Source organism: Seriola dumerili, unplaced genomic scaffold (genome assembly GCF_002260705.1).
Source record: "Seriola dumerili isolate Sdu_G_001 unplaced genomic scaffold, Sdu_1.0 BDQW01000017.1, whole genome shotgun sequence".
Taxonomy (NCBI): domain Eukaryota; kingdom Metazoa; phylum Chordata; class Actinopteri; order Carangiformes; family Carangidae; genus Seriola; species Seriola dumerili.
This window is the reverse complement of record NW_019174272.1, coordinates 1,423,379-1,441,090: the sequence shown is the minus strand read 5'-3', so window position 1 is coordinate 1,441,090 and position 17,712 is coordinate 1,423,379. Positions and strand designations below refer to the sequence as shown.

At 42.7% G+C, this 17,712-nt stretch overlaps 2 protein-coding genes across 4 annotated transcripts in view; one reads left to right on the top strand and one right to left on the bottom strand.

The window, feature by feature from the left end:
- LOC111228519 (homer protein homolog 1-like) overlaps positions 1-8,570 on the bottom strand; it is a 19,248-nt gene extending 10,678 nt beyond the window's left edge. For 2 of the 3 annotated variants that reach the window (XM_022754451.1, XM_022754470.1), the window contains exons 1-2: positions 2,499-2,801; positions 599-730 (exon numbers count right to left, since the gene is read on the bottom strand). In XM_022754451.1, the coding sequence (XP_022610172.1) occupies positions 599-730; positions 2,499-2,801 (435 nt within the window). Of the gene's footprint in view, positions 1-598; positions 731-2,498; positions 2,802-8,122 lie in introns of those variants that run through there. The other variant, XM_022754461.1, reaches the window with a different exon arrangement.
- Positions 8,571-10,507: 1,937 nt separating this feature from the next.
- Positions 10,508-16,799, top strand: papd4 (poly(A) RNA polymerase D4, non-canonical). The gene is made up of 15 exons (XM_022755379.1): positions 10,508-10,559; positions 10,903-11,051; positions 11,444-11,554; positions 11,692-11,965; positions 12,082-12,196; positions 12,275-12,363; positions 12,472-12,529; positions 12,827-12,893; positions 12,988-13,064; positions 13,257-13,385; positions 13,477-13,520; positions 14,012-14,148; positions 15,101-15,192; positions 15,320-15,399; positions 15,520-16,799. The coding sequence occupies exons 2-15, from the start codon at positions 10,933-10,935 to the stop codon at positions 15,604-15,606; spliced, it is 1,479 nt and encodes a 492-aa protein (XP_022611100.1). The 5' UTR covers positions 10,508-10,559; positions 10,903-10,932; the 3' UTR covers positions 15,607-16,799.
- Positions 16,800-17,712: the final 913 nt, after the last annotated feature.

Genomic DNA, 17,712 nt, shown 5'->3' with positions numbered 1-17,712 from the left:
CATGTCTTTAATATCAGGTATTGTTAGCAGCTTCTTCATCTTGCCTTTCTGACACAGAGGGCATGTCTGCACAGCTGAGTTTGGTCCCAGTGTGTGTGTATATTTGTGTGTGTGTGTGTGTGTGCGTGTATGTGTGGGTGTGTATGTGTGTGTTATTCTGACAGTGGGAATGCTGTGAGCCTCCCTGGTTCACGACAGAGCTTAATCATACTGCAGAGGAGAGAAACCACCACCTTCTCTCTCTCTTTCTCTCTCTCACACACACACACAAAAGTGAACACACACATATAAATAACTTTCATAAGCACACACACAGAAAAAAAAGCCTAATTAGGGCTAACTGCCAAGCAGATTCTACACTTTGTGAGAAGCTATAGCAACTAGAGTAAAAAGAAAGTTGAAATGCCATCCTCTCTCAGGGACTGGGGGAGAAGAAGAAAAGAGAAGCCTCTCTGTGATTGATGCTTAGAGGTTTACAGTAGATGTGGTTTGTGTGTGTGTGTGTGTGTGTGTGTGTGTGTGTGTGTGTGTGTGTGTGTGTGTGTGTGCGTGTGTGTGTGTGTGTGTGTGTGTGTGTGTGTGTGTGTGGGGGTGGTACCTTGGATAGATGATGCTCAGTGGAGAATCCCAGGCCGTAGACAGTGTTAGCTCGACTGTCCGCCCACTGGCCAAACTTCTGTGAGGTCTTTGTGAACGTCATGTTGGGACTGATGGTGCTGTTGATTATTGCCTGCAGGACAGAGGCAACCCACTTAATATGTATAAAATTAACTTTATTACTGCAGTGTGTGTGTGTGTGTGTGTGTGTGTGTGTGTGTGTACAAGAGAGAGCAGGTCAGATGGAGAGGCAGAAAGAAGTGTCTTTTTGTGTGTCTGAATGGAGATTATTTGGAAAACAAATCAGGACAACACGTGGAAGTATCAACGAAACACTATGGAATATGGTATTTATTGAGCAAATGTGAAACAGCTTTGTCTGTTTCATATGATTGTTAACTGAATGTCTTTGGGTTTTGCACTGTTACTTGGACAAAACAAGATTTTCGAATGCATCACCTGGGGCTTCTGGGTAATTGTGATGAGAATCTTATACAGTTTTGTGATATTTCATAGACTAAACACTGTAACAAATTGTACTGTTTGTGTGTGTGTTTATACGTATGTGTGAGAGACAGGAGAAGCGTATGTAGCTTCTGGTCTAGAGCAGCACAGGCGCAACAACACAAAAACATCCATGCTGTTGTGCCATGTTATGGCTTAGTTTGATCCTTATTTTTTGTTTTGCACTTTACAAAACTTGCACTCACGTATTTCACCCATGCACACCATATACTACTGATTTACTGATTTCCACACCTCATACTTAGAACATTTAACTTGGTTTCATAATTTGGTTCAATTCGGTTCAATAAAATATTCTTTATCAATGACAACTGTGGTGCGTCTATCTTTTTGTTGTGACCTCTTGAGCTGGGGTCATAACAAAATCCTCAGTAGGAACCAAAGGTATTTGGGTGCAGTGTGGAAGTCAGAGCGTGTATGAGCCAAAATAGAAGGCTTCATCTAAATCTTATATAATTCAACTTCTTTTGTAAAGTAACATTGATAGAAAACAAATTAATGGCTGATCAATTAGCAGTGTTGTGTAATAGCTGACATTTTGGTTGGCATCATTACATAATGGTGTGTTTGGGAAGGGTAGCAGTCCGTGAGTCTGTGGGTTACACAATAGTTTAGTTTAGTGATCATCTATCTATTGAGTGCTGTATGATATGAGTTGGTTGCTAAATTGACCGTCACGCGCACACGTGGCGATCACTGAATTTAACTCAGTGACTTTGCTTTGCTGCTGTCAGTCCTTCACATTTCTCTCACCGTCTCGTTCACCTGGCTTCACACTTTTCTGCCTTTGCCGCTCTAGTTACGTTTTCCACCACACATCCTTTTCACTCTGTCATCTGTTTCTCTCATTTAACTTCAGCCCTGTCTCCTGTCTCCATAACTGGTGAGGAGTGTGCATGTGTGTGACTCGATCACACCATGCCCAGCAGAAATATCCCTCCTAGATCTCTAACAAGAATATCCTGAGACGTTAATTGTAGACTCTGAAGTGCAGACAGACACCAGCGCACGGACATGCACTCACAAATACAGTAGTTGCATGCATAAACATGATGAAACTTGAGCTGTCAGTCTTGGGACAGGCTGCAACGCTGAACCCCTTTTAAGATGTGTTTGCACATTAGATTCCAGTGCAGAGCTTATTAACTCCATTAACGCTCAGTAGATCACAGCGCCACTAAAATCTCATGGAAGGCCGTTTGATGTGTGAAGAGGTGATTATACTGAAACATCTGGAAGGTCTTCATAAAACCATGTCAGCTGGCAGTAAATAAAAATAACACAAAGGGTGCAGCAGGAGAGGTACAATGAAACCTGTGTTGTGTGTGCGACGAGGTGTGCGAGATGAACGGCAACCATCAGAATCAACCGCTCACCTTAGTGCCGTCCAGGCTGATGATGCGGTAGACGTTGCGTGTGCTGTCGTAGAAGTAGGAGACAGTGACCGCATGTTTGCTGGTGGGCAGCCAGTTCTTCTTGGTGTTGGGGTCAATCTGGAAGACGTGGGCCCGCGTGCTGTAGATGGGCTGCTCCCTGAAAGGGACGAAGAAGAAGTTGTGAACCTCTTTGTGGCGCAACACCAGCGTCTCACCAAACCCACCGCCAGCACCGAAACTCCTGTTGCCAACGGGGGAGTCAGATCGCCCAGGCAACCGAATTACCAATTCGCCATCCTCCATAGTTACGCCACAGAAAGAGAGGTTGTCAAAGGACGACTACAGACACTCATAGTCTTGTATACATATATATATCAAAACTATAAAACTATAGCAGAGTTCCTACATACACCTCAAGTCTACTCCTCCTCTCATACATTATCTCTCTACGCACACACTAGATGCATGCAGCTATCCGGCAGAAACTCTTTTTGTCTTTCTCTCTGTGTAAGGCGGCGTCGTCTCTCTCTGCTCTGATATGGGAATGCCTGCAGCACTGAGCGAGGGTCACACAGGGGAACACGGGGGGGAAAGGAGAGGGTTTGAGGCTAAATATAGACAGTAGGCCATGGTTAACTACCACAGACACACCCCACTGAGCTGCAGTTTCCACACACACACACACACACACACACACACACACACACACACACACACACACACACACATAAATGCATAAGCATTCACACACAATGACACAAGTGTGAGGGAATAATAAATCAGTGTTTATGTGTGAGTGTTTATGTGGATTTGTGCTTGCGTAGCTTGGATCAGTAGGTGATGAAAACTCCATGATGGGTTCAGTTGAGATGACTTAATTCCTTATTGACCTCTGTGTGACACTCAAACCAGACTTTAGATTCACCCCCATTTGCATTGGGGATTATATAAGAGTCATCTTTGTTTTTTTGACCAACCATTCACCCGTCACTTATGCACAACCTTCACTCTTCGTCCATTTATCCCTCACTCTTCAGTTTGCTCTTCCATTGCCCTCATATATTCCAGCATTGTTGGGGCTTCTTGGGTAATATCTACAGTCAGTACACACACACACACACACACACACACACACACACTCTCTCTCTCTCAAAGCGCAGGGTGCAGAGGGAGATATTCTGGGCTGGCAGTGCTGGCAGAGCAGGAGATAGAGAAGTGCTTACACTGCACTGAGGGGGTGATGGGGGACATCAAAGGCTTGCTGTATAAATTAATATTAAAATTCAGCAGCAGCACCCCTCCTGTGTGTGATTAGCCAAGACTGGGAAAGAAAGAAAAACATGGAGACACGGAAAGAGAGAGAGAGAGAGAAGGAAGTTAGGCAGGGAGAGAAAGAAAATGATGGGGAATGTGAAGAGTATGGGAAGTCAGGGAGTGAATCTGGGATGATTAATGCCGCTCCACAAAGCTGCTTGTGGAGTGCTCTGTGCGAATTATCATAATCATCGACAGCAGTGTAAGTGGCAGAACTGTGAGTCATTTCAACTCTCTCCCAGCACACATCACACAACCCCGGCCTGTCTGTATGATCTGTGCAATAGCCGCTTGGCAACTGGCATCGTTTTTCATTGCATAATTTGATGGAGCTGTGGCAAATTTTGAGCTTCTTGTTGCTTGATTGTGTGTGTACCAAACACAGCAATGTTCCTTTGCTTTGATTTTTACATGAATGCCTGTGCCAAAGAGTTTTGTTCCAAAATGACACCCACCAGTTGTCAAAAAAAAGCAATACCTACTCCTACAAGTAAACTTTTAAAAGATAGCACAATAAATGATGGAATGGGATGAAATGATGAATCCTGCTCTCTTACAAAATAAGAATAAAAATATATATTTTCCTTCCTTAACAGCAGGTATATCCACACATGAAAGTTATCAGATCAATCAGACGTGTTCGCACCACAGGTTCTGGTCTGAGCCTGACAGATTTCATGGAGATCAATTCAGAACATGTTGATCTTCTTGCACTCGAGCGATGAACTCCAGCGCTAGCATGTGGGCTACCTGGCAGTTACACAGATTCAGCAACAGGGAGAAAGAAAAGAAAGAGAGGAAGCAGGAGAAAATGCTTTAAGATGCTGTATAACTTTCATCAGTACATGAAAGAAGTGTGTAGAAAGTGTGAATGTGAGAACAAAAGCTGCCCACCACACCAAAGGGAGGGGGGGGGGGGCATGAAAAAAGGAAAAGTAAGTGGTCATTTCAGTTGGGTGCAAATGACTGGTAAAGGAGAAAGTGTGGAGGAGGATGATGAGGAGGAGGAGGTGTTTAGCATGCAGTGTACTGCGTGACACAAGGGCAGGTGACGGAACGTGAATGTTAAAAACAGAGAGAGAGAGAGAGAGAGAGAGAGAGAGAGAGAGGGAGAGAAGGCAGGCAAGATGAGAGAGGGAGGGAGAGTGATGAAGTGAGAGAAGAAGGGGGGAGATGAGGAGAACGTGGAGGAGGTGATGAATGTCGGAGAGGATAGAGAGCTGATGAATCCACCCATCTTCCAGCAGAGGAAGATGGAGGGAGTGGGAAGCTCTAAACTGCTACACAGTGCGGTATAAACAATTACATGAACTGTGGCTGTGTGCTGCTCAGATTTGAACTTTCAGGAACACAGTGCAAGTTTTTAAGGAAAAGAATGGGTCTGTGTCACACAGCTGTCAAGGCAAAACAGTCAAACAGGGATGGACTATATAACAATGACTATAAAGATCTATTCTATTATATTATATTTAGAACATTATGGCCAATAGCTGTAGGAATGGACATCGGCATCTCATTTTGTGTCAAATCACAGTAATTTCCATTCACACAGACTAAATTTTGGAAAACAGAAAAGAGTGCCACAAGTGGACTGATTTAAAGATAAAATGGCTGTTCTGATGTGTGTTCTTGTGAATTAAACAGTCAGTACACGCAAATTACAAAAGAAACACCTCTAGGTATAGTTCTGATTTTATTTGGCCAGGTTTTGTGATAGCTCTTGGACTCAAATCAGCACAATGGAATCGAATGAAAAATGCATCTAAAACCATTCAACAGTAACATCTCTTGCGAGAAAACAATGTCCCCCATTAGTCTTCATAATCCACAGCCCTCAAGGTGAAAAGTCTTCATCTGAACTACTTTCTACTTTAGACCCCATGAAACTATTAACAGTTATGTCTGTGGATTTTGTGGACTGTGATGTAAAACAAAATAAAATTGTGTAAAATGATGTAGAATAAAAAAAATGAAACAAAAACTTTTTTTTGTAATCAGGGTGAGCTGGCCCATCAAAATATGTTGAACTATGGCACACAACCTCAACCCTAGACATGTTAACACTGGTATTGATCTGTTAACATCACTGTACCAATGTCTACAGGGCATTTCACATGAGCACACACACACACACACACACACACACACACACACACACACACACACACACACACTCTCTCTCATCTGCAGTTCCAACAGGTGTTGCCTATAGCGCCTCTTGTGCTTCAGGGGTTTGATGCACAGATGTGAACACTCAGTCTTTGAGTCACAGTGTGTAACCAAACAGCTTACACACACACACACACACACACACATTAGTTTAAACCACAAAACGCTGCATTTTATTTTCTACTTGAGTGTGTCCCCTTTAACTATGCAGCTGCCCCTCTTTCCGCAAACACAAGCGAAACCCAAGCATAATGAAATGGTTCATCTCAGGAGATCTCACTCTCCCTTGCCACCTCCACCTTTCCTGAAGTTGTCCTTTGTTTCCAGAGTTTTTCATTAATTCAACAGAGGAGAGCTTGAGGGCGAGTAGATCATATTTAAGGTAGAGAGAAGTCATTAATGAGAGAGCTTCCTTGTTGCTCCATCTACTGGGAGCAGCTTGGATGACCTGAGATATGCCTGTAAACACATACACACACATACACACACACTCTTTCTCACACACCCACACAATCAAGCAAAGACAAAGACACGGAGAGGAACTGAGTCCATCTGTGCATTGATTGTATTAGCCCAAGGAAGTGAGAGCGCACCACAGAGAGTGTTGATAGGCATCTCCAGTTCTCGTCCAACACTAATGTTCTCCTCTGTGCCGTTACCATTAGATCTGCAAGAGGCTTGGTATTGAGCCACGAGGCGGGAAGTGAAATATGACTCTCTCTTGTCTGTTGCATTACTGCTGGACAGACAGCTAGACAATAGATCTGCACAAACTGTATGTACGCTTTCATCTCATCTGCACCTGCACATATTCACACTTGAGTACACATGCTGTATGAGGCATAGTGCCTTTAATCACAGTTTACAATTTATTCCATTGTGGATCAATTGAGTCATTGAGTCAGTTGCATAACAGTAAGTTAGTCACCAGTGAGGCAGAGCCCAGTGGAGAGCTGAAGCTGAGTGGGAGACTGCTGAATGATGTGTGCTGCCCACACTGTAGGAGGGCAGAGTGGGCGCCTGGGAAGCCTCCAGTGTATTGTAAATAGTTAATGCAGGAGTTTTGGCTGATGCCTTGAAATCGCACCATGCCTGTGCCATATTGTTAACCTCCTGCTGTGCAATTAATCACAATGAACTGCAGGAGACAGCTGTTAATGAACGGCAGGCTTGGTGGGGGAAATGGACCGCTGAGCTCAGGGTTAGGGGACATGCAAATGAGCAGTGCTGTGCACTAGGCAGATATTTCACTGATGGGTGCCTGTTGTTGAGGACGTGTAAGGCAGCGGTCACTGCGCTGCCATAGAGAGAGGCGGCCACTCTCTGCTACTCGAGCCTTGTGCAGCATTGTAGCTACCGACATTAACCCGCTTCTGACATTATACTGTTCCCAAGCCTTCTCCAGAGCAGGACCCAGAACAGGATGTACAGAACATCATAGCACAGATCTGTGATGTTCTGAGATGCTGTTGTTACAAATGCTTTCTTTCTGAATTACATAACTGTCTATAATGTAGGTGGGGAGAAAACAGTGGGACAGAGAGACCTAGAAAAACCAACATCTTCATCCACTCTCTCATTGGTCTAGAGCAAAAATAAGGGATTGTGGAATAGTAAAGAATCTAAACTTTGCTTCATTTTGGTAAACACACCCAGAAATCCCTATAGGACCCCCTGGTAGTCCCACTTTGGGAGCCACTGCAGATTAACCCACTATTTGGTCCTAAAAGTTTGATGATGGCAGCAACTTCTGCACCAGCATTTGTGTGCCAGCACGTTGGTCCAAAGTGTATATGTATTTGACCAAACAGAGCATATTCTGAGGGGAGAGGCATAAGTTGCTTCATTATTTGCCTCATAAATTGTTGTTTTTTTGTGTGCAGCACACCAAGGCCATCAGAAGATCACTACTCTACCACATAACGGTACGTCAGACAGCCCACCTGAACTGTGCATCTACCGTCACCCTTATGTTAAGACAGACAGAATTTTACGCATACACCTGGGTCGTTATTTTGTTATGCGTGGTGTGGTTTCCATGGCAGGGAAGTTCATATCGCGTGAGGCGGCCGCAGCTGATATGAATACAGAAAGGACGGACAAGGAACTCAGTCTGCCTGTGGGATAATAATCACACTTACCCCATTGTTGTGGTTGAAATGAAAGGCGACACCTGACCACTGATCCTTTTCGCTGGCAATGAAAACGAATCTCTCGGATTGGCTGCTGCGTATGAAGGTCTTCTCTCTACACGACAGCCTCCCCTTTATCACCGTCGGCGCGTCTGCAGGAATTTGATGACAACTGCTCCATTCCCCCTCCGCTGTCACCGCATGAATTCACACATACGTGTCGTTCTACACATGGCACGGAAATCAGAGCTTCTTCTCCTGCTTTGGCGTTGAGCGTTTGGTGATGGAGCAGCAGCAGCAGCAACAGCAGCAGCAGCAGCAGCAGCAGGAGCAGGAGCAGCAGGAGCAGGAGCAGGAGCAGCGCTGTGGGAGATCCAGCGCAGAGTCCAATGGAGATCCGATGGGTGCCCTGCTGTTGTCGTGTAAATTACAGATCCTCGCTGAAAGGGTGGAGAAGCCCTGCTGCCTGAACTGGGAAAGACAACCCTCATTTAGCCAGATAACGCACAGCATCCCACTGTCCACCCGCGTCTCTTTCCCTCCCTCTCTCTCTCTCTCTCTCTCTCTCTCTCTCTCATTACCATAGGCTCACAGGCTACACCCCCACTCTCTCCCAGACTACAGCTATTTCACAGCTGTTCCACACATTCAGTATTACCAGTACATTTCTCATTTCTAACGGAGCTCTTGGACTGAACCTAAGGTAATCTTTTTTGTTTTTGCGACATAATTTTTTGATTCACCTGACAAACCCTAGCTCTCCTGATCAATGCGGGTATGTGAAGTCGTTTGCATAGATTAAATTATTCTGCAGCTTCTATGTTAAAGCTGTATTAGCTGTATATGTGCTTTATTGATCGACGCCCATCCACAGACCCCTGTGTCCACGCCCCACGCCCCTCCACATCACCCCACCCCACACCACCACACCGGTCCACATCTGGCCGATGCATCCGCTTCCCTCCCACTCAGATCAGTGTCAGTATTGAACTGCCTACGTCACGACACCGTCCTCCGCAGTGACGTCACTCGGTCCTCTAGGGACTGATGCCATTTGATGTTTTGTTGTTTTATAAGAAGTTTATTGGGAAGTACCTGATACTCACCGAGAGCTTTATGAAACGTTATTCCAGGGCTGTAATATGTAATTTTCTACGTTAAATGACACATTTTCTGAAAATATCAGCATCCCAATACGAGGCTTCTGTTATTATGTCTAATGAACTGGTCGTTGCTTATAACAGTTTAATAATAAACAACCCAATAAAGAACCACATTCATGCTCCATGAGTTATTTAGGCTATTGTCTGTCAATAAATCAATCGTCTTTGGCAGCCCGCAACACAGACACTGTGTACTCTACATTTCACTCCAAAGTGACTGAATAATGCACCATTTATGAATATTTGTCACATTTATACATGTGATTCTTTATCATCTTCTGGTCTTGTACAGTGTTATTATTTGTCTGAGATGGCTGTTTTATGAGTTCTTGTTTTTTAATTTCTTATTAGCTCACTGTTCAAGTCAGCAAAAGGGATTTAGGGAGAACATCTAATTCTGAACCCTGTGGTTGTGAGAAAATGCCTCTGTTATGGAAGGCACCATCTAATGTAAATATGCTTCTGTGCCATGCCTCAAGACAATGATTTTAAGAATAACCACAAGAACAAGAATCTGAGGACACAGGAATCTCAGGTAAATGTCAGTCCATAAATATTTGATAAATTGATCATGTTAGGTCATACATATAGGCTTAGTCTATACACCAGAACTCACAAAGCCAACATAACAGTAACAAAGGTCAATGCAATAAAATCAAAAATAATTTATTTGAAGCCCTCTGTGCAGGTCTATGTAGACTTAATGTCCACTTACAGTTAGGACTGCCAACCCTGCTGTTTTCACCATTCATATCTTGTCACTGAAATACAGGGAACAAATGACTTTTGAGAGGAAACCCCACTAGATTTGAAAAAAAACATGCTTGTTATGTTTATAACATTCAAAAGCTCAGTATAAATGTGTGAATTGAATAAATCCCAAGGTTTCTGAACAGACAATGGATAATAAACAACATGACAGCAGCCACAGTCATTTTACTGGTAAAAGGGCTTATCTGAGGCTAAAGTAAAATTCAAATGAAACTCATTTGGGTATACAAAATTGTCTCAACCAAATGTTTAATATAATCACACAGATACCCAAAATCATGATGTAATGGCTTTTTAAAAAAATGCATTTCACTGTCCAGTATTTTTTGATACAGCACAGAGTGACCTAATTTTTTTAGTTTGAGTTTGTTGTTTTGGGTGGATTTTCCCTTTAATAAGCGCGTGGCAGCGTCCCCTTTAAATCGAGTTCCATTACGTCATGGTATCAATGCGGAAGTGTATGTGCAGGAAATTAGCACCTTCAGTTTTGTTTACATGTGACATGAAATTTGGTAAGTGTAACAGGGTGTGGGTTCCGTTTTTGAGTAAACGCTTTTAACATTTAGTGACACGCTCCCATAGACTTACTACTCATATAAACATACAGTGAAAAAAAAAATATTTAGGTAGAAAGGTTAACGTCATTTGAATTAGCTAGCTAGGTGCTGCTTTACGCGAGCTAACTTTGCTATCTTGCTGCACATCCTGTTCACAGGGAAGTTTCGGGTTCCTCTGAAACTTTTCGTGGCTTTTTCGTCACTCGTGGATGAAATATTGCATTGATTACCAGTGCTACGGTTCTTCGTTCAATTGCGACCCGCCGGGTGCTAATGTCGCACTTTTGTTTTCACTCAGCGAAGTTGATGCTCCGCGAAGACCCGCAGCATGTTCCCCCGCAGCGCTGCCTCGAGGGGCAGGTCAGCCTACAGTAACGGCCTGTACCCACCACCCCCGGGTCCACTACGTTACGAATACAACCATCAACGCCCGGCAGGTGTCAACAGGTGAGCCTGAGGAAGACACTAAACTACATAGGTGTGCTGGACACAGCAGTATCAGTGTAATAGCGGTAAACTTACTAATGGCCACTTGTTGGACCCTTCTATGTCCCTGTAGTAGACTTTGTTGAAATGTATTCGTATAGCTGCTGATTCACCTTTAAACGTAGTAATCTTTGACACCAGACTGTCCAACCTTGAAGATTGTAGTGCTTAATGTTAACTGGAATTTGTTCAGAGAGAAGATGACTATGCCTTCCTCTGTCTTCTTTGCAGCTTGATATAAGAGGTGTGGGCCCACAATAAATACAACCATTGAAATCAACAGAGACAGACCAGATAGTCTTTTCATTATTCGCCTGTGTCCTGTATGGTAATATGTGTTTGTGTTTTGGTAGCTTCTATGTTCCTGGACTTGAGAGGTTTCCTCCATATGAATGGAAACCCCCACCATTGACCTCTCCAGTACCCCCTTCTCCTCACACACCAACTATGACCAATGGACGAAAGTATGTCATTTTACCATTCATACAGTGCTGTATAACCACTCTGATTCTTCTGATTCTTTAAACTCACCTGCATTTTACGACCGTTTGCCTTTTAACGTCCCTCCTCACATGTTTTCTTATCATAATCTTTTTTCCAGGAGGCAGAATGATGACTACAGCCCCCATGTTGTGAAGCGCCAACGCCTTGACTCCTCTTCCCACCCACGAATAGGCTCCCCTTTAATTCGAGTCCCTCCTCCCCCTCCACCCCCTCCTCCTCCTCGTCATCCTGACCGAGTGGTGGCTGGGTCCTCTAGATCATCCTTCTCTGGTTTTGATCGCTCTTATCTCAGCCCACACTCCCATCCGCGCCCTCAGGTGTTTGCTGTCCCAGAAAGCTCCAACAGCCTGCAGGACTACGCCAAGGACAAGGTATATTCAGATGGCCTTAATCTGCTGCTAACATACAGTACATCAAGTCTTTAAATGTGTGTATACGTGCAGATATGCTTTGGTTTAGTTAGTGATGCATGCACTTGTGCCCTCAGCTGAGCGATCAGATGGTGGAGCTGTTTGAGGCGTGCCAGCAGCAATCTTCTGATCTGGCCCGGAAGGAGATGTGCCGAGCCCAGCTGCAGCAAGACATACAACGTGTCTATGCAGGTGTGTATGACTGTATACAGTCACTGTCTGCTCTGACTTTCTGTTCTGATTCTTACTCACAATGTGTGTTTCACACAGTGGCACGCCTTTACTTGACTGGATCTTCTATGAATGGATTGGGCTGCCGGAGCAGTGATGCTGATCTGTGTTTGGTCCTCAAGGGAAATGTATGTATCTCTGACTCTCTGCGATGAATGTCTGTGTGTATATGTAAAATGAACAGTCATAGATACCCACTTCCTCATGAACACCTGCACTTTTTTTTTTTGTTTCAGAAAAGACCTGATCCTATTCATGTGCTTTCTGTCCTCCAAAGGTTGTTTAAAACACTCTGTGAGTAAATAAAATAATTTTTTTGCAAATACCAAATCATTTAGAATAATATATAATTTTGTTAATTCGTCTACTGTTATCTTTGAACATTTTTTTTACATGGGTGGAAACACTGTCTTACTTATTTACTATTATCCAACTTCTTATTTATATTTGCTTCATTTTTTTCTCCAATTTTTATGTTCTCCGCATTCTCCACTAGATGGAGCTTTTTATCCAGAGCTAAAGGAGTTTCAGGTTTACAGTAAAGGAAACTGAAACTAGCATAAATCAATAAATCTTTGTTTTGATTTATAGCATATGTAGAGAGGACTCAGCTGATCAGAGCCAAAGTGCCGATCCTCAGGTTCAGAGAGAAAGGCAGGTAGGAGCAAAACAGTTGAAGCCTGTGTTTACAACATCACCAATTTTAGTGATAAGTCTCAATGTGACTCTTTTGCTACTCCCCCCTTCTGTAGTGATCTGGAGTTTGATCTGAATATCAACAACACCGTGGGCATCAGAAACACATTCCTTCTGAGGAGTTACGCTTATGGTGGGAAAACTAATATTTTGATTTCTGTGGCAGTAACTATTTAAAATTCATCCGTCTATTTTTAAGTCAGATTTAACTGTGACTGATCACTCTGTTTATTAGTTCAACCATGTGCAGTGCAGTTGTTTCTTGAAAGGAAGGCAAAGAAGTTTCTTGTTTTGACCTGCTGTGTGTTTCTGTTGTGTCTCTCAGCTGATCTCAGGATAAGACCCATGATCCTTGTCATCAAGAAGTGGGCACGGCACAATCAAATCAATGATGCCAGCAAAGGGACATTAAGCAGCTACACACTTGTGTTGATGGTCCTGCACTACCTCCAGAGTCAGTACAATCACGCACACAGATAAAATCTTTTGAACCTTTGACTCATAGTGAATCTCACTGTGTATGTGATGTGTCGTTTTCTTTGCAGCCCTTAATGAACCTGTCCTTCCGTCTCTACAGAGGGATTACCCAGTGAGTGTCTTCACTGCTTGTGCAGTCATGTAAATCTCATTTCAGTATCAGTTCAGTCGTTTCTTTTTTTTTACCTTCCTGTCCAGGGCGATTACAATAACTGCAGCTGGAAACTTTTTTTTTTTTTGTAAATAGTTAACAATTTAAGATGTCAAATAGTATGTTTAACAGGCAACATGTCACAAGATACAAGAAGTAAATTACTTGCAGACACTCCTTTGCACTTTTATTGTGTGTATTTGTAAAAACACATTGCTACAAAGAATTTGCTTCACTCATCACAAACAAAGACTCTCTTTTATAATGAAAATGTCTTGTGGACAAAATACCAGAGGCAACACCTACAGAAGTTTAAATGTTCTGTTTTTAACTCTTCACTTTGAGAAATTAGAATCCACATTTAATATGACGGTAAACCATTTCACACATCTCTAAGTGTAACCCTAGTGTCACTCAGTGTTGAGTGTTTGTCTTGTGCCTTGATTTTTCAGGAGTGTTTTAATCCCTTCATGGACATCGACATGGTTCCGGAGGGACCTAAACACGTCCCCCCCTACGTGTCAAGAAACCAGTCCTCTCTGGGAGAGCTGCTTCTGGGCTTTCTAAAATACTATTCCACAAGCTTCAGGTATCTCCCAAGGACATCACATTACTGAGTCTAGTGTTTCAGATGCACCCATGGTTCTTTTGCCTGCTCATTTTCTTGCTCCCATTCCTCGTCTCCAGCTCCTTGCGCCAACTCCTTCTCCCTCTCCAGTCCCCCATCTCTCCTTTTTCTTCCTCTGTCCTGCATCCTCTTCTCTGGTTTCATGTTTCTGGGTGAGGGGCAGGAGCAGGTGGGACCTTTGGCCTTACACTGCACTAACATGACATACCATGGTCTCTGTGTTTGCAGTATGTGTGTTAGCGTGCCATGCCACAGTTGCAAGGTTGAGCTAAAACCCACCATGCAAACATGCACTAATTTTTACATTTCACAGTATCAAACACTCAAACAGGTCACACTTGGTGAGTGATTTTGCTTTTCTTTTGCCCTTGAAGTTACTGCACACAAAAGCAGTAAAGAAAGTAAAAGTAGTACATTTGACTAACACATTTTTCTACCTTTTTAACAACTTGTTGTAACCAACTTATGTCAATAAACTTAACAACAAAAAAAAAATCAGTATTAAGTTTGCGTGAAAAGTAAAGCTTCAACATTTAAGACTTTTGAATCAAAACACAGACAATAGGCAAAATGTGTTGTAGACATTGTCCATTAAGAATGAGTTTGGAAAACTTTTTTTGATTACCACATCATCACATGACGATCACATAACTTTGACCAAATTAAAAGGGCTACTTGATATTATCTTTCCTCAGCAAGTGTCTGTTTTTATACTACACTGAACTGAACCAAAACCAACAGACACCTGGAAGGTTCAGAATCTATCTGGAAAACTTCCCCTTAGTTTGTTGGCCGTGAAATGTGCATGTTTTGTAGCTAATTAGACATTATTATAGTCTTTCAGAATCTTGGTCTTTGTGGGTTTTTTTCAGTCTAATAAGCGCTAAACATTTCCCTCTCCTGTGTCTTGCAGGTGGGATAAGCAGGTGATCTCTGTTCGAGAAGCCAGAGCTTTGGCCAAGACCAATTCTCAAGAGTGGAGAAACAAATACATATGTGTGGAAGGTAAACATTTCAGTGGACATAACGTGCTACTGCAACCACCACCAGACAAAAACTGGAGCATGAGTGAAAGAAATGTCCCCAGTAATTCAACATACTCAGTGAGCGACAGCGATTCTTTGTGTTTCAGAGCCATTTGAAAGAAATAACGTCGCCAGGGCAGTCCATGAGAAGATCAAGTTTGATGCCATTAAAGCTCAGTTTGCTGAGGTACGTGCCAGTCCTGATAACTGTGCTCTATTCATATTTTCTTTCTTCCCATGAGCCGCTGTGGGCCAGCTATGAGTTATTCATAATCCTCCTGCTTCTCATCTCTCTGTGTCTGCGCAGTCATGTCGGATACTGCAGCAGAGGAAGGACCTGAACTCCATCCTCCCAGTCAGAGCCATCATTAATAAAGAGTCATCCAGGAGATAAGGGGTTCCTTTAATTAGACGAGCTGACTGGAGTCTTCTACCTCAAGAACAGCCCTGTGCCCAGAAACGATGAAAGACCTTTTGGGATGTGCTGAGAGAGGAGCTGTGCTGCCTCCGCACCTCACAGCCAGAGAGTTTCTGGGACTCTGAAAGTTCTGGCCTCCTCCGTATCAGTCACATACTGTGTGTCCTATGGCAGCACCTATTGAATATTATGCACTATCAATTGCTTTGCCGCCTTTGCAAAATATATGTAATGTAATATTCCAGTAAGTGAGAGTGGATGAAAACATACAATATTTCTGGAGTGAAGCCAGGGGACTCTGAAATCAAAGCTTGTCACTTATACTGGTGACGGAGAGATGCTGCACTGAAGCAGGATGATAATGGCCAGCGTTAGTAGAGATGGTTATTGCTGCTATACCGCCCTCTTTCATAATGCACATAGCATTCCTAGGAGGAAGTTAAGTTTATCAACAGAGTATGTGAAGACACAAAATAACACCTGCAACCCGCCCATATCTCAAGCTATCTTTAAATGGAAGCAACAGTGTTTAGGTTTGAAAGACTAGTCTCGTGCCATGTTTCTCTCCTCCGATCTCAGTTTTAGTTACATCCACATTGTTAGAGCCTTACTGCACAGTCGTATTGGAAGATGCCACATACATGTACAGTATATATATTGCCTGTCTGGACCAACTTGGAACATTAAAGCCTTTTTTCTATTTTTCTAGGTCAGTAGTGAAGCTGTCGTTGGCTTAAAACCCTATAGACACTTTTTTTCTACCGCCGCATTAAAGGCCCTCTCTTTTTTTCATCATCTTCATCTTTAAATTTCTGAGCTCCTCTGAAAACTGCTTTTTATTAAGACATGTTGAAGTTAGTGTTGTAATTTAAATGATTTTGAGGTGATCACTAGAGGGCTGTGAAGACGTCAGCCTCTGGATCTCAGACTCCTTTATCATTGTTCATGAGGTGATGTATTATTTTTCCTTGACTCGTAACAAATATATGTCATTGTAGTTCAGCTATGTACTTGATTTATTTGGACAAAACCTGACGTGCTAGTCATTCATTTTCGTTTCACTTAACAAATAAGTTATTTGCAGAATTCACACTTATGAGTGTGACTGTTTTTTCTTTCGTCATTTGGTTTATATTTTTCCTCAGCTGCTTTTGTACATTTTGTACATTACTGACTTTTAAATGTTTATTTAAAAAAAAATAAATCTCTGAAGATGTATGATTGTTTCACTTTATATTTTTGAGCTCCATGAGAAGCCCTCTCATTTCTCATCTATGCTAATAGAAGTGTCAAAATCATATTAAATTGAACACTGGCTTCTTTTTTTTAAGGTGTCATTCATGTTCAGATTTGAGGTTAGGTGGCATGCTTTTAATTTCTCATGCAAACTGGTATCATTTTTTCCACAGGAACTATACGTACAGATATTGACTGATAAAGCACAAAACTGTCCCATAGATCTGGTGCTAGTCCACCTGATCTTGAAATCAGGTGTCATTTTGGTTCCTCAGTTGAACGACTTTTTCTATTCTATTTTATTCTATTCTATTACCATGAGCTCTGAAGTCATTCAGTACGTTACAGGTGCTTGTGATTCACAGGCCTTGAAAAAGATTATAAAACGAGCGCACCTTTTGTTCAAATGTTTTCTGCGGCCTCCTCTGGCAGCCAGTGTGCTCATTGGTTTTTATCTGTGGTTTGACACCTTATTACACCTAGTTTTATGACTTCTGTCTAGTGCCGGCACTGCGAGGGGTAGATACCTTACAATATGTGTGTATGTGTGTCCACGGATCTGTTTAGTGTTGCCACCAGCAGCAGGGGGACCGGGGGGTACTGTTTCAGCTCACGGCCTATATTTAACTCAGCAAAGGGGATTTTGATCTTAAAGTCACATTGCCTCACTCAGATATTAGACACCGGCGCACACCAAGAGCAACATAATGGATTTCTTAGATCTATAACAATCCTTTATAAAACATTGAAAATCTAACCATCTCTTAGAGTTAGTTGTTAGTGTGCTTAACTCAACAGCCAGTGAAACATACCCCCTCTCACTGCTTTTCCCCTCTCTGTCTCCTC